General features: G+C 40.9%; 3 protein-coding genes across 3 annotated transcripts; 2 read left to right on the top strand and 1 right to left on the bottom strand.

Moving 5' to 3' along the window:
• Positions 1-935: 935 nt before the first annotated feature.
• On the top strand, positions 936-1865 carry LOC148770176 (uncharacterized). The gene is made up of 2 exons (XM_088819029.1): positions 936-1112; positions 1263-1865. The coding sequence occupies exons 1-2, from the start codon at positions 936-938 to the stop codon at positions 1863-1865; spliced, it is 780 nt and encodes a 259-aa protein (XP_088675155.1).
• Positions 1866-5060: 3195 nt separating this feature from the next.
• On the top strand, positions 5061-9812 carry LOC105951172 (uncharacterized). Its single transcript, XM_088819865.1, has 4 exons — positions 5061-5412; positions 7449-8367; positions 8490-8962; positions 9039-9812. The coding sequence occupies exons 2-4, from the start codon at positions 7914-7916 to the stop codon at positions 9642-9644; spliced, it is 1533 nt and encodes a 510-aa protein (XP_088675991.1). The 5' UTR covers positions 5061-5412; positions 7449-7913; the 3' UTR covers positions 9645-9812.
• Positions 9813-17530: 7718 nt separating this feature from the next.
• On the bottom strand, positions 17531-23038 carry LOC105951221 (serpin-ZX). Its single transcript, XM_012974606.2, has 2 exons — positions 22307-23038; positions 17531-18549 (listed from the first exon to the last, which is right to left on the bottom strand). Exons 1-2 carry the CDS (start codon positions 22697-22699, stop codon positions 17758-17760), a joined length of 1185 nt encoding a protein of 394 aa, XP_012830060.1. The 5' UTR covers positions 22700-23038; the 3' UTR covers positions 17531-17757.
• Between the last annotated feature and the right edge of the window lie 729 nt (positions 23039-23767).

Below are 23767 nucleotides of genomic sequence, written 5' to 3'. Positions count from 1 at the left end.
GCCACAGTTTCAAGTGCTGCCACCCTCCGGTCCATCCTAAACATATACTCTCGCACATCTGGGCAAGAGATCAACTACGAAAAATCCACAATGATGTTTTGCCCATCTACGAATCAGGAGCGTAAAGCTACAATATACCAGATTCTCAATTTCCAAATTGTGGATCGACATGAAAAGTACTTGGGTCTGCCTGCAAGTATCAGAAGGACGAAAAAGGAAATATTTGGGTATCTTCAGGACCGAATTGGGGCTAAGATAAAGGGTTGGGGTGAGAAATTTTTATCAAAAGCGGGTAAGGAGGTGTTAATTAAAGCTGTACTTCAAGCAATCTCATCTTATATTATGGGTTGTTTTCTTCTTTTGAATGAAATTCTTCAGGAGATTGAAAGAGCAATTAAACGGTATTGGTGAGGTAACGGTGAGAATCGGAAGCTAGCATGGTTGGCATGGAATCGACTCTGTAAGGCAAAGGATGCTGGCGGTTTAGGATTCAGGAACATGAAATGCTTCAATATTGCTCTTCTTTCCAAGAATGTGTGGAGGATTCTTACCCAACCCGATCTGCTCCTATGTAAAATTATGAAAGCACGCTATTTTCCCCATGGAGATGTTTTGACAGCGGAACTGGGGAGGCGCCCTTCAGCCACATGGAGGAGCTTATGGATGGCTAGAGAGTGTCTCTTCTCGTGCATTAGAAAGAGAATTGGGGATGGGCGATCTACTTCAATATGGTCGGACCCATGGCTTACAGATGATGGTACTTTTAAAGTGCTTACGACAAGACCAATTCATTGTGCTTTCCCGAATAGAGTCTCGGACATTATTGACGCAACCTCTCGTTCTTGGAACCCGGCCCTCCTTGATGAATATTTTTGGTCAGTAGATAGAGATAGGATTTTGGCGGTTCCGATTGGCTGCTCCTCGTCGGTGGATAGATGGGTCTGGCATTTTTCGAGAATGGAAAGTTTACAGTTCGATCGTGCTACCACAGCCTGCTCTCGCCGAGTTTTGGTGTTCGATCTAGTGGCATATCTCAGGTTGGATCTGGCAGCAGAGTGGTAAAGAGAAACTGGAAGTTGGTGTGGAATCTCCCTATTCCACCTAAGATAAAGGTCTTTTTGTGGCGAGCATGCTAGAACATATTGCCAACTCAATCAGAGCTTTTCCGCCGAACGATTGTTGTCAATCCTAGTTGCCGACGTTGTGGAACCAACTACGAAACTTTTCTTCATGTTATAACTAAATGCGGCAACTCAAGTCAGGTTTGGAATTCCCATCCCTTCGATACTATTATTGATGATCAACCACCGTCGACTTGGGCCTGGATCGAGCATCTTCACCAACGACTCTCGCCAGGTATTTTCCATTTGTCTGTAGTTGTTATGTGGAAATTGTGGGATAATTGGAATAAGGTGGCTCATGGGGAGGACGAACTTCATGCTGGAAACATAGTTAGTTGGTGTCTCGACTATTTGAGTAACTTCCAGCAGAACCAAATTCGCTTTGTACCGGTAATAGAGGGAATCCATCCTGCTGTTTGGAAACCTCCAGAAGATGGAGTGGTGAAAATAAACTATGACGTTGCATTTCCTATAGGGGTGAATTATTATGTGATGGCCAATGTAGCTCGTGATTCTCAAGGCTCGTGTGTGTGGTGGAGTGCTAAAAAGGCCCATGGACGTCCGAAAGTGGTGGACGGAGAGGCCCATGCGGCATTATATGCAATTACATCAGCTCCGACGAACAGGTGTTCATCTATCATGCTGGAAGGGGATAATTTACAGGTTGTTACTGCTCTCTGGGAAAATAAATCATCTGAAGCTTCATTTGGTGCTCTGCTTGAGGGAATGCTTAACTTTAGCTAGGGAGTTTACTTTATGTAATTTCGTTTTTGTAAAGCGATCGGGTAACTTGCTTGCTCACGCTATTGCGAAGAACTATGGTTTCGATTGTAATGAGGGCGTAGTTTTGCCTTCGTTTTTGGCTCATATTACCTAATAAAATTACATTTTTCAAAAAAAAAAAAAAAGATCGAGTTAATAGCACAAAACTCGCTTTGTAATTTCAAATTGTCAAATAAATTCGTATCTTAGAAAAATTAGGAGAAAATCCTCTATGTTGTGTTTTACAAATTAAAGTACATTGTACCATTTCTTTAAAATTGGCTGTTGAATTTTACATCTAATGAGTTTTTAATAATAACTTTTAATTCTAAACAAAAAAAAAGTGAAAAAATATATAAATTAGATAATAAAGAAAAGGCGAAAAAGATACATAATTTCCAAACAAAACCCTAAAATTTTCTCACTTGTGTTGGATTGCACCATCATTATAACATCTCCACTTGAAGATATTTGAAAAAAGTAATTAAGTTGCCCAGAAATGTAAGATAAGAAAGTTAAGTACACATGTATATATCTATGAAATTTGAGAATGCTTTTCTGTTTGCTGGACTTTTGATATTGGTCGGCTTATTTTTATTTATGCATAGTTTCTTTAAATTTTTCGTGGAAGCTAAATCAGAGAACCCGAGGAACAGAAGAAAGTATTGTTTACAGAGCTACATGTACATAAGTTCGTATTAATTTATTTTGAATTGTATTTCTCCTTATGTGGCTAATTCTTAACGACATTTCATACGATGTGATGATACTAAAATATAGCTCACCTAGGGTGGTGTAGAAAATGAGTTGGGAGAGCAAAGCGGATCAGCAGCTTGATAACTTGATGATCCTGAGGTCCCTGCGAAAAGAGCACACATGAACTAAGCCGGGGGTTGATCCGGCGGAAACCCCTCCGACGCTCAAGGCAGATGTACGGATCGTAGAGATAGCTGAGAGAATAATATTCGAGATTGATTGTGAATAATCAGAACGTACCTTTACAAATGAGTAAAACACCTATTTATATTTCGGTGATTGGATTGGGCTTACTTTGTTGGGCCCAAGCCTTACCTTGAAGGTATTTGGGCTTTCGTGTAGTGGGCCTAATTAGTAGATATATTTGAGGGCCCATTGGGCCGGCCCATTTAGGTACATCATTAAGCCCCCCAACTCTCGATTCGAGATGGGGACTTGTGTAGAGGGATCCGGGTCGTGTCGAGAGTTAATTGCGTCGGGGATTGAATTGTTTCCGTTGGTGGTGAATTAATTCCTTAATTTAAATAAGGGATAATTGTATTTATTTGGCAGCGGGGTATATATTTAAGGGTGTTAAATAATATACCAGGGTCAGATAAATAGAATCCTTTTGCGGTGGAAATAAATAAACTTCATCTCCTGCGTAATAAATATGGGTATGTACTTTTAATTCTAAGTCTTCTTATGTGCTATTGTTCTCTTCATTTTTTTTTTGCGGTAGAGTAGAAATTTTTTGTTTCTTGATTATTTCTTCGGGAAAAAATTTTCTCATGTCGAACTCGGGATCTTCGAGATCCGGTTGAAGGGGGCAAGAAACCTTTTGGTACGGTTGTAATACCGGGTGCCAAAATCGGATCTCCTGTAGGTGGAGCACGAATTGAGGGGAGAAATAGTGTTAATCGTGGCTTGGCCGAGGGGGATGGCTCGAACCGTGCACCTCCATGTATTGTTATGGGAGAGGGTGCAGCGAAGCCGAGCCGAGCCACTGAGTTGGAGCCGTGCACGGTTTCCGAGGAGAGGAAAGAGGGTGCTGATGCTGAGATGACGCGCGCGTCGGGTGCGTTTTACGAGGTACGCGCGCGCGCGTCAAAGGGGGTAGAAGAGGGAGGAGCGCGCGCGTCGGATGATGGCGTGGCGGCACGCGCGCGCGCCATTCGTCCACTTGGCAGATCAGAGGAGCGCGGTAGTGGAGAGTTGCTGGGGCGACGCGCGCGCGCGTCTGGCGCGGAGGCCGAGGACGACGCGCGCGCGTGGGGAGTGGTTGGGGGTCCTGCGCGTGAACGCACGTTAGTGGAGGGAAACGGCGCGCGTGGCAGCGCGTCTTCCGGAGTGCCGGGCGCGCGTGGGAGCGCGTCCGAGCTTGTTTTTCGACGCGATTCACGTGATGGGGTCAGGCGAAGCGGGGAGCGCATCGATGTCGAAGATGGTGTGAGTGGGGGGGGGTTTTGGACGACGAGAAATCATTGAATCGTGGAGTGACGATGTAGAAGTGCGTAACAATATTAATATTTGCCCTACTATTGATGAAGCGGATACCAGTAGACGTCGCTCTGGGCGTCGAGTCGTTGATTTTGGGAGCGATAGTGATGATTCGAATCAAGCTTCTTTGGTGAGTGATCATGCGGTGACAAGTAGTGAAGTTGAGCTGACGGATGAAGAGGAGGAGGAAGATGATATTCCGCCAGGTGATGTTGAGGTTGACACGAGGAGGCAAAAGAAAAATAGGCCAATTAATTTGGACTTAGTTAATTTTGATAGTGTATTGACGGAAGAGCATTTGCATTCTATTCGCCGTTTATCCGGAGCGCCGAGTAATGTGGAGTTGTTGTTGCCTCGGAAGGGCGATCTGTAACGCCCCGCATTTTCATAAGCATATTATATGAAATTATATTGAGTAAATCGATAATGTCCATTTCATGAATTAACAAGTGTAAGTTTATTGCATCCTAACTGTTTATGTGGTTCATAATATTTGATTAAATGTGCGATCGACTCGATTTGATTAGATGATTAAGTAATGTGATTAAATGAATTATGTGCTTTAATTGAAGAATTAATGTATGCAATGTATCTTTAATTGTTTTACGATTCATGGTTTAATGAATGTAGATACATATATGTGAATGTTGTGAGTATATATATATGCTAGGTGAGTTATGATGTGGTGATTAATCTATGCAATTTATCTCTAATTATTTTATGATTTAATAAGTATAGATATATCTATTAGTGAATTGTGTATATTTGCCATGTATGTGCCGTGTGTGTTTGAAGTATGTAGTCTAGTATATAACCTATTTTCTGAATTGCTATTAGGACCCCCATGGTTTTAGATATTGCATAATAGCCCTCATGTAAATTTCTCAAGACTTTCCAAGCATAAGCTTGTAAATTGCCATTTACCTCTTTCTTCCTTTCCTCGTTTTTCACGGCAGCATAACCCACACACACATAAATCTCTTTTTCTCCACTTTGAGTCAACCAAGGAAGACTCCTCTTCTTTTACTCCCAACTTCCCTACGACATCCCTTCACTCTTTCTCCTCTCACGTCACGACAGCTAACACACAAAAGCAGAATCCCCTTCTCGAGAACTCATCAAATTTCCCCTCCTTTCTCTGGGAAGTTTGATATCTAATTAATGGGATTAATTTCCCTATAAAATCCCCCAAACTATCAAGAGGATCCAAGTTCAGCCCCAAAAGCCTTCAAGCCAAAGCTCCGAGAATCCTTCGGTTGCCCCTTCTTCCTTATATTCGATTTTCTTCAAAGAGGTAAGGACTTTAGTCTTTACTGAATCAATGATAAATAATAAGATGATGTTTATGTGTTTTAATTGACTAATATGCTTAGGAGTCGGATTTAGGGATTCAGGTCAAGAAATATAGATTTCAATGAACCCTAGTTCGAATTTCAGATTCGTAGACTCAGCTTCCAGTGCATGTTTCATCAATGATTTATTTTCTGAAAATTATAAAATTAATCGTGCATGTAGATGTTTCTGTTAGCTTCGTTTTGATACATGGTATGCGTAAATCGGAATTATATTGATCTAGTTATGAAACGTTTTCCGAAACTGCACGATTTCTGAGTCATCTATGGATTATGTGTTAAATTAGATTTTATCTTGTTTTGATTCATGCGATTCTAACTGAATATGATTATAGACTTATAAAACTGATTCTCAGCTAAATTTCATGGTGTTTGGTTGAATGAATGATTTATTTAGTATTTGTAAAGTGGAGTGCTCTGTTCTGAAATTCTGCTGGTGTTGCTGTACTAAATTAATTATTCCTCTCCCATGGATTGGTATTTTACTGAACTGTTTTAATGTAATATAATTCACTTATATGTGAACGTTCTGTGATAATTTCATAAGGTTTGTATGTACGGTTTAAGAGATATGAATTTTCAAAGTTGAAGTATCAAGGCTGCCAGATTTTCTATAATAGAGTATTATGAATGAAATGAGTTGCTAGGACGTTATTTAGAGGACATAGTTCTATCTAAGGATACCTCTCGATTGATTTAGGACTGATAAGAGTATAGGTTCGTTTAATTAATTTGGAGTTGATTATTAAGGTATAATTGTAAATTGTTTTGAAACCTTGATCTGATCAGATTGCAAAGTTGATACGATTTCATTATAACTTTTTGGAATGAAGTATGTGGATTTGAATTTCATGTATTATGTGTGTATGTGCTATTATGGTTATCGTATGCTTATACGTTAACATAAATGTATAACCTAGAAAACGTATGGATGATGCATTTAAGATAATTACATTGGTATGTTATAACTGTGAAAGTGGTTGTATGAAATAATATGATAATCCCCTTCTCTTGTATGTGATACCTATTGTATGCGATGCATGTACGTTGAATGATATTTGTGATGACACGATGTTGATGAATTATGAAAATGTTTATTCATGTGTTTATTGATCATGTGAGTTATTTGAATAAGGAACTCTTTGAATATGTTTGTTAGTTATATGGTTATGTGTTTATTATGATAAGTGCAAGTTCGATCTCACATTGTTATATGATTGGAGTCGAATGATTTGTCATTTATGGTATTGCACGGTCAAGTATAGGAAAGTCAGAATCTTAATATGGCTATCGGTCGAGTAGACACGGGAATACGGAGGGGCCGGTATTCCAAGTACAGTACTATAGACTATAGAGTGGGTAGCTCCCACTAAGAACGGGCTCAGAATATCGACGTCTATTACCGATAACCATGTTATGAATCTGATAGGGATCCCATTGCATTTGCATCTATGTGTTTAAATTTGTTAATACAGACTATAGGGACTTTATGTCTATATGTGCTACAGCTATTGGGTTGTTGCACCCCCATGTTAATACAACATTTTGTTTACGTGAGTAAACCTTGTGAATATACGTTAAGCAGGGAAACTTTTCGTCCATGTCGAGGTTGAGGTAAATGTTATTATGTGTTTATCCGTAAAGTAATAAGTTTGACTATATGCTATGTGAATTCTAACGTGATATGTGAATTGCTGATCCAGATATTAGGCTTAATCATTCTCGGCCATAAGGTATGAGAGTGTTATGTGCTCTTATATGAAATTATGTGAAACTCGATTTCATGTCATATTTTATGATAACGAATAAGGTAAATATGATTATGACGTGAAAGCCTTAGACAATGAGAACATGGACGAGGACTTTAGGACTCACATAGGTCCGGAGGGATACGTTGAGAGAGGCGTGAGTGCGTCAGGCTAAAGTTCTTACTGAGCCAGTGGTTGGGCTCACGCTTTATGCGAATTTCCCTTTTCAGGTTCTCGAAACGGTTATGGAGGCTGGCGGAGTGGAGTTCGAGGAATCACGAGCCTTTATGTCAATCGAGTGTTTTTAAAGATTATATTAGTCATTCCATTTTCAAAGTGTTTTAAATTGAAAAGTTGATAAATACATTTATAATGTACTCTGATTTAGGAATCTAGTCTATTAAATCGGGGTATATGTAAAATAAAGTTATTTATCTTCCGCTGTATTACAAGTATTGCTTTAAAACCTCGTTCATGTTTAAGTAGCACTCTTTATGAAAATTTTATCTTTCATGCGTGGGTTATGTTTTGAAGAAAGAAAAATGCTTTAACGATTTCCAAACTTATTTTCTAAAGGATCAAATAGGATTCGAAAGTTTTAATAAAGTCCATTTTTCTAAAAATTGTTCTTAATTATATAAACAACATGGAGGGTGTTACACGATCGCTTGTATTCGCCACCCGATGGGTTTCATATGGTATTTTTGGGGTACTTGACGTGCACATCTGAGATTACACCGCATCCCACCTTGTTGAAGGTTTGTGAGGAATTCAAGATTGGGTATAGTCAGCTAACGCCCACTGCTGTTCTGATGTTCCAGGCGTTTCATTTTAGGGTGGTTCGAGTAGGTCTGCCTGTGTCTGTGAGTTTATTTAAGGCGTTATTTACATTACATCGGCCCAACAAGATGCCTTTCTTTTATTTTCATCCTCGCGTTCCTTACCAATTCGTGAAGAGTGTGAAGCTATCTTTGGGGAAATGGAAGACCTATTTTTTTTATGTGAGGGCTCCCACGTTTGACGTTCCCGTAGTTTGGAATCCTACGTGTGAGAGTTTCACGATAACTGCAAATATGGCGAAGAGGATTGAGGAATCTGGGTTGTGTGATGTGGAATTTGATCCGAGGGGTTTGATACCGACGGTGAAGGGTCAGCATCGTATATCCTTTTGTTGCCTTGTTTTGTGTTTTTTTTTTTTTTTTTTTTTTTTTTTTTGTAGTTCTTTGGTAGTGTATACCTCATGTTTCTTATGTGTTTGTTATTTTTTGTAGATGGGGGTATCACATTTGCGGCACTTCGAGCTAAGGCGAATGGGACGTCGAAGAAGGCATCGAAGAAGTTACCCTCTACGTTGGGAGATTCTTCAAGTGGTTTGCTTCGTGAGGAGACCCATATAGAAACTCCTCGAATAGTCGCAGATGACCGTAGCAGTGCTGGTGAAGGGGAGGGGCGTCCACCGAAGAGGGATCGTGGCAAGGGGAAGAGGGTGGATACTGAGTATGTCGCTGTGCCTAAGCGTCTCCGGGTAGACCCAGAGGAGACTTATGCTTTCCATGGTGGAGGAGGGAAACAATTGTTTACCTATGGTGTGAATCGCGACGGTAAGGAGTCGTATTGGGATGTGTCGGACCATGATCTGCCTATGTTGAGTACCGAGGGATTCGTTCTTGAGTATGACCGTGCTCGGATGTCTGGTAAGGGCCCTTCTCACATGTTGGAGTTAGCCGGTGGTGACATATGTCGGGTGAGTGTTGTTTATTTAAAAACAGATTAAATGTTACTCTTTCTCTTCCTTGTGTAAAACTTTTTTTTTTTTTTAGTTGGTAGCGACTTGGAGATATCTCGTGGAGCATGGTAGGAATGTGGAAGCTAGGAAGGAAGAGGAGCGAGTTCGAAGTCAGACGCGTGAGGATGAACTTCTAAGCCAGTTGGAGATAGCGCGGTCCGATCTTGCTCAACGGACGGAAGAGCTTGCTCAAAGGACAGAAGAGCTCGAGGTTATCCGAGGTGACGCGAAGGCATATAAGGATGATGTTCATAAGTTGAACGAGTGCTATGATCAGCTGAAGGAGAAATACGAAGTCGAGAAGGCGACGGGGAAGAGGTTCCTCGCAACATCAGGTGGTGCGGCTTATAGGGAGTCCATCGTGGAGGAAACCAAGCTTAGCTTCCGAGGTAGTGATGAGTGTGCTGCTATGATTGAGGAGCATGCGTTGGCTGTGGTCTATAAGCCATTAGTGCGTGCTTGTCGCCAATATCTTCGCGATGCGGGTGGTATCAGTGAGAAGGTGATTCGAGGGATGGAGGCTGGTATCTCAGATGGAGAGGATGATGAGGTAGATGTCGATGGGACAGGCACAGAGCTTGTGGCTGATATGGTTGCTTCCACTGTAGGGACGTCTTCCGCCCGCAGTAGGGCAGTTTAGATTTATTTGCTAGGATAGTTAAACTTATATATTTTTTTTTTGTTTGGAGTCTTAGTTTATTTTTCTCGCTAATGTAGATGGGTATGTCCTCTACTATTTCGTTTGAATTTTTTCCTTGTTTGACATTTGAAGTTTGATATCTTGAATTATTTGTTTTGACTTTGTCAAGAGTTAATGCGCTGCTTATATGTATTTACATTTAGCATTGTACGCGATGTACTTGAGGAGGGGATCAGTCTCTCAAGTTTTATTGAAGGGTCGTGCCCTTAGTTCGGACCGCTTGGGTCTTAAATATATTTGTCCGTGGCCACGTTTTAAAATGAACACCTCGTGAAACAAATAAAAGGACTTAGCTAATCCAGCTGGCCAGGCTATACGGATTATCTAAATCTCTCTAAGGGTGTGTTTGATAAAATTAAGCACTGAATGCTGAACGCTGAACAAATATCTGAATGATTAAGAGTAATATCTGAATGCTGAATGCTGAACGAGTAAGTTTATTTGATAACTGGACATCTTTAGGATCTGAATAATATAATATTACTATATTAGCCCTATCCATAAATTTATTTACCAGCTGAATTATTAGTAATTCTAATTTTACAATAAAAAATTATAAATCTAATTACCATATTATAAGCTTTCGTAGAAGGTCTTTTATTAGGAGAACCATTTTTATGCAATAAAAAATAATTTAATTAAAATCAATTTCTTATGAAAAGTCAAAATTGAAAGCTTTCATTTAATTTATTGTGCCACAACAGTCTTCTCCCCACTTGAGTCTTGCCCCTTTTCTGCCATCCACAGTTTGTCGAAAGGAAAGAGAGAGACAACAGGTCAAAGAATGCTCAAAGTTTTTGGGAATAGATTTGTCTAAAACCCATTCAGATGTATCTCTTAATCAATAAGTTAGATTTTTTAAACTGAATCGCTCAGCGGAAACTGGTTTCATTCAGATCTGTCCATCAAACACGCTAAATGGCTTATTGCTGACCGAATAAGAGGAGAGGCCTGTTCAGAGCTCATTAAGAGCTCAACAAACAGGGCCTAAGTGTTTGTAGGGTGGTATTGACTTGAACTCATGGTAAGAGGTAATTTGTATAGATGTAAAGGCGTAGATAGTAAAGCGAAATTTATTCAACGATAGCAAAGGAGAATTGTTACATGCCTATGTAATTAAATGACTAATGCGATAGGCCTACGTGAGGCGAAGGTAAATAACTACTGGTGGATCGAGAAAAAAAAAATTGACTTGATAAAAATTGTTCTAAGTGATTGTACTACACTTGTTCTTCTTCTTCCACGTCTTGCTTGTACTCATTCGTTTTGCTGTGCTGATGGTAAAATGAATTCCTTTGGCGTCTCTATGCCTGTCAAATATAATTGAGAAAAAGGAATTTTGTCTAAGCATTTGTATTGAAGACTTAGTAATTGAAGCTGAGAGGATGCGCATTGCCGATCTACGTACCATACTACGGGGATTTTTTTCTTCCTCGCACTTCGAGATATGAAATCAACTCGTGAGTTGTTGCGAGTTACTATGCGATCATTGCCTGCTAGTGGAATTATTTTTTCACGTTAGTAGGAGTAAATAAGATCATCCGTGTGTTGAATGCTAGCGGAAGTATAGTTACCATTAGCGATGTGGTATGGAGTGTTCTCGCTCTTTGGGCCGTTGATTGAGTAAGATGCATCCTCTCGTAATGGATCTCAATCTGTAATAAGATGGTGGGATGTGATGATGAATTGCTGGTGAAAATAAATTTACTAGCCCCCCAGTTTAGGTGGGATGTTAACGCACCTGGTTATGTAGTAGAAAAATTTCTAACCATCTAGGAACAGCTTACAAGACGAGTTACGTGGAAGGTCGTGGAGCCTGCAGATGCGACAATTTGTAAGTAACTTTCATATAGAAGGGGTATGGATGGTGACCTTAACCGATCTGAAGTAAGGTAGATGTATACCTTAAGCGTAGAACCGTTTGAGGTTCCCTATATTCCATGTTCTGGGTATAGGGTGTCCATCAATGTTCTCGAGGCGATATGCTCCAGTGTTGACCACCTTTGTGATTTTATACGGTCCTTCCCACTTTGGGTCGAGCTTACCGATGGGGTGAGAGGCTTCAGCTTTTCGGAGGACTAAATCTCCGACTTGAAAGGAGCGAGGGCGGACCTTTGAGTTATATGCCTTGGCCATGCGTGATTTATACATCTGTTGTCGGATGTATGCAATCTCTAGTAACTCATCTACGAGGTCTAGGCTTCCCCGCATAGCCTCTTCATTAGCTGCTGGGTCATAGTTGGTGATTCGCCAAGATGGTTCTCCTATTTCGACAGGTGCGATAGCCTCTGTTCCGAAAGCTAGATTGAAAGGCGACTCTCCGGTTGCTGCTCGTGGGGTTGTGCGATAAGCCCATAGTGCGTTAGGCAACTCGTCCACCCACTTCCCTTTGGCACTTCCAAGCCTTGTCTTGAGGTGCTGGAGTATGGTGCGATTCGTGACCTCCGTTTGGCCATTAGCCTGTGGATTTGCTACAGATGTGAAGAATTGTTTGATGTCCAAGCCGAGGCACCAATTCTTCACTTTGTCACCGCAAAATTGGGTTCCATTATCTGAGATAATGGAACGTGGGATTCCAAAGCGACAGACGATGTTCTTCCATAGGAATTGGATGACTTCTTCTTCTCGGATGCGTGCTAAGGGTTCAGCTTCCACCCATTTGGTGAAGTAGTCCACTGCAACAATGAGGTATTTGCGTCCTCATGTGGCGGGCGGGAATGGTCCAACTAAATCCATCCCCCATTGGGCGAAAGGGATGGGGCTGTCAATTGGTTGCATTAATGCCGCTGGCAGGTGAGTGATATTTGCATGCTCTTGGCAGGGCTTACACTTCCGGACTAACTTCTTCGCGTCTTCATGCATCGTTGGCCAATAGTAGCCTTGCCTCAGTAGTTTGAGAACTAAAGTTCTCCCGCTTAAATGATTTCCGCAGATGCCTTCTTGTACTTCTCTAAGTACGTAATCCGCTGTGGTCGGGTCGAGGCACTTGAGGTAAGGGAATGAGAACCCTCGTTTGTATAACTCTTCTTCCAGTATGACGAAGCGAGCGGCTCTCGTTTTTAACTTTCGTGCTTCGGTGGAATCCGCTGGAAGTTCTCCCTTCTTGAGATGCTTCAGGATTGGAGTGAACCAGCATGGTTCATCCTCCTCGGTGTACTACACTTCAGTGGGTGAAGTTATCTCTGGCTGAGGTGAGGTGAGCAGCGTCACCTTCCGACTTCCGATGCCAGCCATGGAGCTTCCAAGCCTAGCTAATTTGTCAGCATGGACGTTATTGGAGCGAGGTACTTGTCTTATCTCGTAGCTCTCGAATTTAGATAAGAGAGTGTGCGCGAGAGCTAAATATTTGGCCATGGTGTCTTCTTTAGCCTCGTAAGCTCCAAGTACTTGGTTGACGACGAGCTGAGAGTCGCTTTGGATTAGGAGCTTGCGCGCTCCGGCTGCTAGGGCGAGGCGGATTCCCGCTATCAGTGCTTCGTACTCAGCGACGTTGTTCGAGGCTGTGAATTCGAAGCGTTGAGCATACTCGAATTCGTCTCCGTCGGGGTTCGTTAGTACGATGCCCGCTCCACCTCCTGTGGCAGTGGAAGATCCATCGACGCTGACGGACCAAGTAGGTAGAGAGGTGCTTTCTTCTACTGTGGTCATTTCGACTAGAAAGTCAGCCAATATTTGCGCTTTGATAGCTGGGCGGGGTTCGAATTCCACTCCGTATTCACTTAGCTCTATTGCCCATTTTGCTAATCGTCCGGACATTTCGGGACTCCTTAGTATTTGCTTCAGTGGATAATTGGTGAGAACCACCACTTGATGTGACTGGAAGTAAGGTCGAAGCTTCCGGGCTGCGTTGATGAGGGCGAGAGCGAGCTTCTCCATATTGGTATAGCGTTGCTCGGCTCCTTGAAGAGCGCGACTTATGTAGTATATGGGTTGGTGACCTTTTCCTCCATCTCGGATGAGGACCGCGCTGATGGCATCAGCCGAGGTAGCTAAGTACAGCATGAGGGTGTCTCCTGGCTGAGGTTTTGTAAGCAAGGGTGGTGATGCGAGGTATGACTTTAGCTCAGTGAAGGCTTTTTGACATGCCTCATCCCACTCGAACTTTTTTCCTCCCTTTAAAATCTTGAAAAATGGGAGAGCCTTGTCCGCTGATCTTGAAATGAATCTATTCAGGGATGCCAAACAGCCGTTGAGTTGTTGAACTTTCTTGATCGATGTTGGCGGAGCCATGGAGATGATTGCTTCGATTTTCACGGGATTAGCTTCGATTCCTCGCTGCGAAATCATATAACCCAAAAATTTGCCTCCCCTAACTCCGAATGAACATTTGAGGGGTTGAGCTTCATCTTATATTTTCGCAGGGTGGCAAAACACTGATCCGGATCAGTTAGGTGGTCCGAGACCTTGACACTTTTGACGAGCATGTCGTCGATGTACACCTCCATATTTTTACCGATCTGATCTGCGAACATTTTGTTCACTAGACGCTGGTAGGTGGCTCCTGCGTTTTTTAACCCAAAGGGCATCACTTGATAGCAGTAGATGCCTTGGTCAGTGATGAAACTAGCCCTCTCTTGATCTTCTGGTGCAAGTAAGATCTGGTTATACCCTTGGTATGCATTGAGGAAGCTGAGGAGTTCGCACCCCGAGGTCGAATCGATGAGCTGATCGATTCTGGGTAGAGGAAATGGGTCCTTAGGACAGGCTTTGTTGAGTTCAGTGAAGTCTACGCATAATCTCCACTTGCCACCCGGCTTGGGAACGAGTACTACGTTCGACAGCCATTCAGGATACTGAACTGGTCGTATGTGGCCCGCTTCAAGGAGTTTTGCCACTTCTGCCTTGATGTGCTTGTTGCGTTCGGGTCCAAATGTTCGTTTCCTTTGCTTGATTGGCTTCAACCTTTTGTCGACGTTAAACCGATGTAGAGCTACATGAGGGGGGATGCCTGACAAATCTTGAGCTTTCCAAGCGAACACGTCTCCATTGTGCCGTAAGAATTTGACTAATTGCTTCTCCATCTCAGGATCTGAATCGGATCCGATGCGTAAGAGTTTGGAATCATCTCCAGGTGTGAGCTCTATGAGCTTAAGCTCTTCAACAGCCGCTAGCTTGATGCTATCGTCTGGTACACTGATGAGGATTTCTTTATTGTCCTCAATGATCGCATTGACCCACTTCTGTTTGTCGGATTTTTGGGTGTCGTCTCCCCTTCCGGATGGTTTAGGCTTCTTGGAAGGTTCTCGTAAGGCCCTTGCATAGCACTCTCGGGCGAGACGTCTATCTCCAAGTATTTCCCCCATTCCATAGGGGGTCGGGAATTTCCACTTTTGATGGTAGGAAGAAGGTACAGACTTGAATGTATGGATGGCTGGCCTCCCTAAGATGACGTTGTAGGGAGATGGCTTGTCAACGATGAGGAATTTGATTAGCTTGGTGATTCGACAAGGGTCTTCCCCTAAGGAGACGGGCATCTCTACTTCTCCCATGGATAAAATGCCTTCTCCTGTGAATCCTTTCAGGGGTGTGGAGATGGGATTAAACCGGGCATTATCTATACCCAGCTGCTTAAAAGCGTGGAGGTACATGATGTCAGCTGAGCTCCCACCGTCCACTAATATCTTCTTGACCAAGAAGTTGGCCACCGTTGTTGTTACTACCAATGCATCGACATGATCTTCATCTGGACCTTCAAGGTCGGAGGAGTTGAAGACTATGCTATGATCAGGTCTTCGTATTTGATAGATGCGTGCGGATGGAGAAGCACGTTCTTGATTCATGCGCGCTGATCGAGCGAGAGTGCGTCTTGCATTTTGCGAGTCGCCGCCCGCCGGTCCTCCGGAGATAAACCTTTCTGTTCTATCACGTGAAGGATTTCCGTGAGGCGGGTGTTTAGCGGAGTGAACCTATTGTAGGAGGAAGAGGGTTGGCCTTGACGTGGAAGTCGTGGACGTCGATCATCGCGCCTCATATTGTCTTGACGGTCATCTTCCCTTTTCCTTTTAGGAGGAGCATGGGTAGAGGCTTCCTCTATCCGGACGTATTTTTCGGCTCGATTCAGCAAATCCTCTAGGTTGCCTGGAGGTCTCCCGGCGATGGATTCTTTGAATCTACCCGGTTTCAAGTTCTGCTGTATAATCCCGGAGAGCATGTCTTGCCCTACACTGGGGACTTCGTGGACGGCCTCTACGAAACGCTTAATGTAGTTGCGAAGCGTCTCGTTATCTCTTTGTACTATAGAGAAAAGATGAGCTGGGGTCTTGGCATATTGTTTGTTGATGGCGAATTGGTTGGTGAACCGGGTTGACAACCGGGCGAATGTGTCAATCGACCCCATGGGTAGAGAGTTGAACCAATTCATTGCCCTCTTGGAGAGAGTGGTGCGGAACATTTTGCACATCGCAGCATCCGTTGGGCCATATAAATCTGCCATGGCGCTGAATTTCTCTATGTGCTCCTGCAGGTCGGTGGCCCTTCAAATTGAGGTAACCCCAAGATCTTTACTCCTTGAGGTAATACCTCGTTGAGAATGTCTATGGTGAAGGGACTGCGTCTTGCTGGGACAGGCATTCTTTCACCCATTAGATTATTTGGTTGGGGGAAGAGATTTTGACGAGACATTCTGCTGTTTACCTCGCCTTCTCCCTCATTAAAGAGAGGGACTCTCTGTGGTGATGCATTCCCTCGTGGGGGTGAGCGTTGACGCTGCTGTCTGGGCTGTGCCCCTCTGTGATTTGTAGATAGCTGCACTCGGGACCGTGGGTCCGAGGTAGAGGAGGAGACACTTATTTGATTCTGAATTGGCGGTGGGGCCGCAGGTGGCACTATAGGTGGAGCTGGCGCTGGTATCGCATTGGGAGCGTTTGCTCCCATCGTGGCGATGTATTGAGTTACGGCCTCCGTAGCGGCGCGAGTTGAGGCTTCTACTATCATGCGTTGGAGTGTGTCCTCGGTTATTTGAACCGTTCGAGGAGCAGGGAGTGGTGGATCGGCGAGTGGTGGGTCTCGAGGAGGGATCACCTGAACCTCGCGAGGCGGATCTGCAGCACGTGGAGGAGGTGGCTCCACGGCACGTGGAGGAGGTGGCTCCGCGGCGCGTGGAGGAGGTGGCATGCCTGATCCTCCACGGACTGGGAGGTTATTAGCTGTGTCATTTTCTCTCCGAGCTGACGCCTCAGGAGGATCTTGTTGGCTACGTGATCTGGTTTGCATCGTTCCCACAGACGGCGCCAAAATGATGATGCTAAAATATAGCCCACCTAGGGTGGTGTAGAAAATGAGTTGGGAGAGCAAAGCGGATCAACAGCTTGATAACTTGATGATCCTGAGGTCCCTGCGAAAAGAGCACACGTGAACTAAGCCGGGGGTTGATCCGGCGGAAACCCCTCCGACGCTCAAGTCAGATGTACGGATCGTAGAGATAGCTGAGAGAATAATCTTCGAGATTGATTGTGAATAATCAGAACGTACCTTTACAATTGAGTAAAACACCTATTTATATCTCGGTGATTGGATTGGGCTTACTTTGTTGGGCCCAAGCCTAACCTTGAAGGTATTTGGGCTTTCGTGTAGTGGGCCTAATTAGTAGATATATTTGAGGGCCCATTGGGCCGGCCCATTTTGGTACATCACGATGTTATTTAGGTCTTTCATCTTATCTTATGGACAAGATTTAGTTGTTGAAGTTAACTCTCTGCAACAAGCAACCATTGCTTACAATTAAATGTAGTAGAATTACGTGGACTTTGTCCTAAAGAAATTATTCCAACCAAAATTGGGCAAATGAATAGTATTTAAAAACTAAAACCAACAGAATGAGAAGGGTATTTTCGACAATGAGAAGGGTGTTTCCGACATTTTCACAGTCAAACTTCTTTCATCATCCATACAAGACAGATGATTCTCTGTCCAGTTATTACTCAATCCCTCACAAAAAAAAAGTACATATGACACACATATTATATTACACAATCATATATATTAATCACTTAATATTTTTATCAATCCCAACCACAAAACCAAAAGATGTCATAAAATTAACATGTGCCGTTAATTAAGTAGTGGAGGGTTCAAGTAGCTGCCCAATGAAGAGAACCATCCCACTTACATCTTCTCTTATAACAAACATGAAAGGATGGTCAGCCACAAAATCAAATTTCGTCTCAGTTCTCAAACACGTAATTTGAAATACACCGACGACCGAAACCGCTGCGGCTTCCGTGCCTTCCTCGTTCACATCAATGAACGCCTTGTGGAAAATTTCCGAGACGAACAATTTCTCTGTCGGGGTAGTTATAGTTGAGTACACCATTTCAGTAAAATCACCGCAAGAAAAAGGAAGCACCATTCCGAGCTCCTTCAGAACTTCTCCCGCTCGAAATTCGAATTCTATCTTAAATTTTGGAATTCGGAAATCACCAACTTCGACGTCCCAGAGAGGGAGGTGTTTCTCGATAAATCCAGATTCAGGACCGGCTTTTTCTATCAAGGATGGTAGTCCATCTTTTGCATCCGGAAGAAATATATACATTGAGAATTTGCGTTTATCGTCACCTTGTTTATACGGCAGCCTCAAAACCTTGAAACCCTCAAAATAACGGATATATTGCCTCTCCCAACTTGTCATGAAAGGTACTTTAATTGAGCTTCCGTTTAAGAGGAAAAACTCGTCGTCTTTAGTCACTGACGCATCAAATTGTTCCTCCCATTTTCCTTTAAAATACACTGCATTAGCGAGGATAAGCCTAGTGCTAGCATCAACTGAATCAGGTGGCAGTATTTCTTCGATGTGGCCATTTGTTTCGTTCTCAGCCCATTTATTCACTTCTTTTATTACCTCATCAGCCTTCAAAAAATCATCAAGATAAGAAAATACAATAATTAAAATAAAACTGCAACACACGTAAACTTTGAAAAGCTATAGGTAAAAGTCGATATGTTTTCATTAAAGTTCCCCATAGTGTTAAGAGAAACATACACCCAATTCGCTTAATTTCATTTTATTGCGGAAAAGTCTATACGTTTTCATTTTTCTTGCACGGAATCTCATTTTTTGTTAATAATTAATGTGGTTAATTTCAAGAGATTAATTAAAGCATTCAATTTATTTTCCTAACTGAGATTTATTTGGTGCAGATTTTGTACGACACGAACGGAGTTTATGCATAGTTAATTGGTCCATGTGAACGTTGAATTATTTTCTTAAATAAAGTGTGTTAGAATCCAACTCGATTATATTCCCTTCGAAAATTGGGAGAAGTCTGACGTGTACATAGAAAGGATTTTTCTTCTTTCGGAATTTTTGTGGAGAGTTAGATGCTACACGTGGTTATTTACACTAGGACGATTTTAACCCTAAATTTGATTAAATAACCATCCACTAAGAACACATACACACGACTATGAATAAGAGAACAACAATAAGAGAGCAACATGTGATCAAGTTTTTTTGGGCTTCTATGGAGAAAATTGTTCAGAGAAAATATTTGTGTCGTTGTTTTCATTTTGCTTCAGCGAACGTGGTCTACAAGAATGACGTCAATACAAATAGGGAGTTTTCGTTAATTGAATAATCTGAATACCCATGTCGGATACAGTTGTATCCCAGCTATATTAGATTTACACCCCTAAACTACGTGGTCGTACAAAATACCCTTGAATTGCAACATGTTACAAAGTTTTCATTTTGTTTACATTTTACAATCTATTAGTGGACGATGATGTGGCATATTGGGTATCTCATTTATATGATTTTTTCAATGTTTCACTTTTTCGGACGTTTTTACCCCTCAGTTTTGTGTATATATAAAAACGCAGAAAACTCAAAATCCAAGCAAAATATTGAAAGGAACTACAAAACCCATTCCAAGAGACAAAGCAAATAGCTGGAGCAGGAAAAGATAAAACCCCATGAGATATTCTTCTTGTAATCAAGACGATCAAGAAAAAATGCATGAAACCCGGACAAACAATGCATGAAATATATAGGGTTAATAGCATTTTGCCACCTGGACTTTACCTGTTTTTCCACTTTGCCACATTAATTAAAAAAAATCACAGGGACACACCCAAACACGTTATTTTGACTCATTTAATCACCCAGAGGGAATATTCTAGCGAATCTTCACAATTCCGGCGCACACGCAAAGCACATGACAAAGTACATGGGTTTTTTTCGTCTTTTCAACTGAAAATATCATTTGGGTGAAATTGAAAGTTCCAAGGACTCGATTGAACTTAATTTGAAACTTGTTAAAGTTCGAAATGAACTAAAATAAAACTTTAGTTCTTCTTCTTCCATAGGAGTTTTTCCCCCTCAATTAATTTAAAGAAAACCCGGACCTAATTTCAATTAATTTCACTGGGTTTGTCCACCTTCCCAATTACAAACTAATCAAAATCATAGTGACTCTCCTCTTCACTCTTGTTGGGTTTGTCCACCTTTCCATCGACAAGCATTTTCTTTGCCATTTGGACAATACAGTATGAAAAAAATCACAGAAGTAAGCACTATTTTTACCCAAATTCCCAAATCTTCTTACCAACAAAATCCCAAAAATAAGCACTATTTTTACCCATCTCCAAAAACACCAATAAAATCCCAAAACGACTTCTTTCTTCATCCAACGATCCATCAAATTCAGTACCTATTTCACATCATCCAGACGGATTTTCCATGGCCACATTCACAAAGCCTCAAACGCGGAGTTTCTTCAAAAAGATTGATTCTTGATAAAAAAAAAAAAAAAGCACAAAAAAAAGGAAGAGAAGAAGAAGATGACAATGTGGGAATGTCTGTATGTGTGTGCGTGTGCGAGAGAGAGGGAAGGAGAAGAAGTGAAAAAAACAGGGCCCACAAATTATTTGAGTCGAAAAGACCAAAAAACACTTACATTAAACATGTGTATCGTGCGTGCGCCGGTAAAATAAAAGATTCGTCCCAATATTCGCCATAAGTGGTTATATGCGTGAAAAAAGTGGATTTGGGTGTGCGCGTACGAATTTATTTAGTTTAGGGGACAAAGTGGAAAAACGGGCAAAGTACAGGTGGCAATATACAATTAACCCAAATATAAATAAAGGGATTATTTTAGAGACCCCTCATTTTGAAAATATATATAATTAACTACCATGTTGTTTACACCCTAGTGCAAACCTCCTCCATTTGGATAATAATTTGACATACGCCCTAGCCCACCCTAAAATACCCAGAATACCCTTTTAAATCAGTTTTAAACCCTAGCCAACCCATATCGGTCTCTACTTTCCTCTCTCAATTCCCAGATCCAAATCCCGCCCTCCCAAGGTCTCTAACCGGCGATATTGCTTCCCAGAGTCATAACTCTCTCTCCCGTGGTCATAATTCGATGGTTCAACTATCGTTGGATTTCTCTCATCGAGCTTTTTCTTTTTGTGGTTATTTCATTCAGTTTGGAATGTTGGATCTGTTTCTGCAATTTTTTTAATTAGTCGGCGTATTTCGACGACGTTTGTCTTACCAAAGGTGTAGTTTGTTTTTCGCCAGTCGGAATTTGACGGGCTACCCACCGTTGGATTTCTCTCGTCGGGATCTATATTTTGATGTAAATTTCATTCATTTTTATATTTTCATATTTATTTCTATATTTGTTTGCATTTATGAGCGCGGAATCATTGGTGGTTAGCAGCGGCAAGGGTTTTGTTATGAGGCGCTTGGGGTGAAGAGTCATTGACGGTTTGATCTAAAATTCGCAGCTATGGCCTCTCTCTCTATCTCTCGATCTCTTAGTGTTTGTTGTTTTTTTGAATGTTTTATTGTTTCTTTATTTTTTTTTTGATTTACACTAAAATATATTTTTTGTTTTGATTTTGCAACTGCAGCTTAATGAAGGCCATTGATCCTTTCCTTGAAGGTGTCAAATTTTTTTGTTGAACTTACAACTGCTTTGTTCAACAGACTGTATACAGTACTATACATTACTATAGTAACATGTAGTTACATAAGCATATATTTGTGTAATTTCGATTTGTATTTTATTGGTTATGAGGTGATTTATAATATAAATATTAAAATTTGTAATTTTTTGTTGTTGGGATTTCTAAATTTCTTTCTTTTGTATAAGTCAGTATTCGTGTGTGAATATAATTGATGGACGAAAAATATGGGGTAAAAGAAAAAGAACATAACTACGCAGTATTATAGTTTACTGCAGTTACATGTAGTTATTTTAAGTACAGTAAACCTAATGATTTGAAAATAAAAAATGAAAATAATAAAAAAAAAAAAAAATTAATAAAAAAATTCAATAAATAAATAAATAAATAAATAAATATATATATACATACATATATTTAACAAACATGTTTATTAAACAAAAAAATCAGCGAAAATGATAAATGAAGGACCAGAAATGCTGAATGCAGTTTAGCCGAAAATTGCATATAAGGGTAGTATAGTACTTTCATTTTTTTAGGAGTATATCAAAGAATGATGTGGACTTGAGTTTATCCCTAATTTATTTGGTTAGCAGGGATATGTAAAATAACCCCATGTAAAATAACCCTATATATAAAAGAGGCATAGACAAATACGTGGACTAACTAAAAGAACAAAAAAAACTAACCTTAGTCAGAAAATCAACACGATAAGAAGCAGCCCTGTAACCATTCTGGATAATTTCTTTGTAATGGGGCTTAAAGCTGAGACTCTGGTCAACCCAAACGCCGTTGACCAAGGACAAACAGGGTCCACCAAGCGGCTCACCGTCGGCGAACACCTTGGTCACGTGCTGCGCCAAGAGCGAGTTCAGTTCTTCAATAGAACTGGACTTAAAAAAGCCCAGCATCTGATCTCGGGTCGGGCCTTTCGACCCGGCCGCAATCATGCCCAACAAAATGTGGATCGACAAAGGCGAGAAAATGACGTTTTTGTCCTTGTAATTAGTGGAGATGAGTTGCTTTGCCAGTGAGAAGGAAACATCGGTCTGGTTTAGGATGGATTGTCTGTGGAGTTCCATTTTTGATATGTCTATTATGATGGAGATGAAATATTTAATCTGGTATTTAAAAGGACTTTGGGCAAATATATCAACTTTGTTTTAGTATTAAAAATAAAATTTAAAAACCTTTTATTTCATAGTTGCAGGTTTTTTTTTTTTTTAATAAATTTAATCATTCATTAATGAGGCAATTATTGTTGAATATAATTAAGCTGAAGACGCACTAACTTTAGCGCATCAAAAGAAATTAAATTGAATACACAGTAGCTAATATATGATATATATTTCCGGTCAATAAAGAAAAGAGAGTGGCATGCAATACAAATATATTATATATATGTACCGGGAAGCACGTCTGATCTGTTTGATGTGACCGCCCGGAATAGTTAATTTTGACGGCAACGTGACATCAACCCGGCGTTTACAGGTATCTAACGTGACCGCTATTTGTTTCTAAACATTCAACCATTTCTTTCTTTTTTCGACGGCTCACGATTTAATGCTCTGTTGATTTGGTTTTTTCATGGGAAGCACAAACACGATTTCTTTTTTTTTTTTTTTTATTCTACATTTTCCCTCTAGAAAGCTTATTTTTTATTATACAAACCACACATATGCACTTACTTACATTATAACAAATAAATAAAAATTAAAAGTCTAGAAAGCGAACGTTTTGACCTTCTTTGGATCTTTAATTAATAACGTTACGTATATAGATGGCGTGATTCTTTTCATAATGAGTTTCTTTATATATAAATTTACGTGTGAACAAATTATGTCGAGTTAAATGCTTGTTCTTTCAAATTTATTGAATTTTTATTTGGTTAGCAAAGTTTTATTTGAGCTTGTATGTTTCATAACAACCAAATGAAGCTCAAATGAGCTTTAATAGAGATGAATGTTAATTGAGAGCTCGAGTAGTTTAATTTTGTACATGTTTCACATTTTTTTTTATATTAAGATCAAATTACAGGTATATCAAGTAGAAAATCTTGATTGATTGGTAAAAAATCCCATAATATAACAAAATTTGCAACATAATATATTTAAAAGAACTATCACTAATTGGGACACAGTTGACAATTG

Source organism: Erythranthe guttata, chromosome 6 (genome assembly GCF_056151865.1).
Source record: "Erythranthe guttata isolate IM_541 chromosome 6, IM_541, whole genome shotgun sequence".
NCBI lineage: Eukaryota > Viridiplantae > Streptophyta > Magnoliopsida > Lamiales > Phrymaceae > Erythranthe > Erythranthe guttata.
The sequence above is the reverse complement of the archived record's forward strand: the minus strand, read 5'-3'. Positions and strand labels throughout refer to the sequence as shown.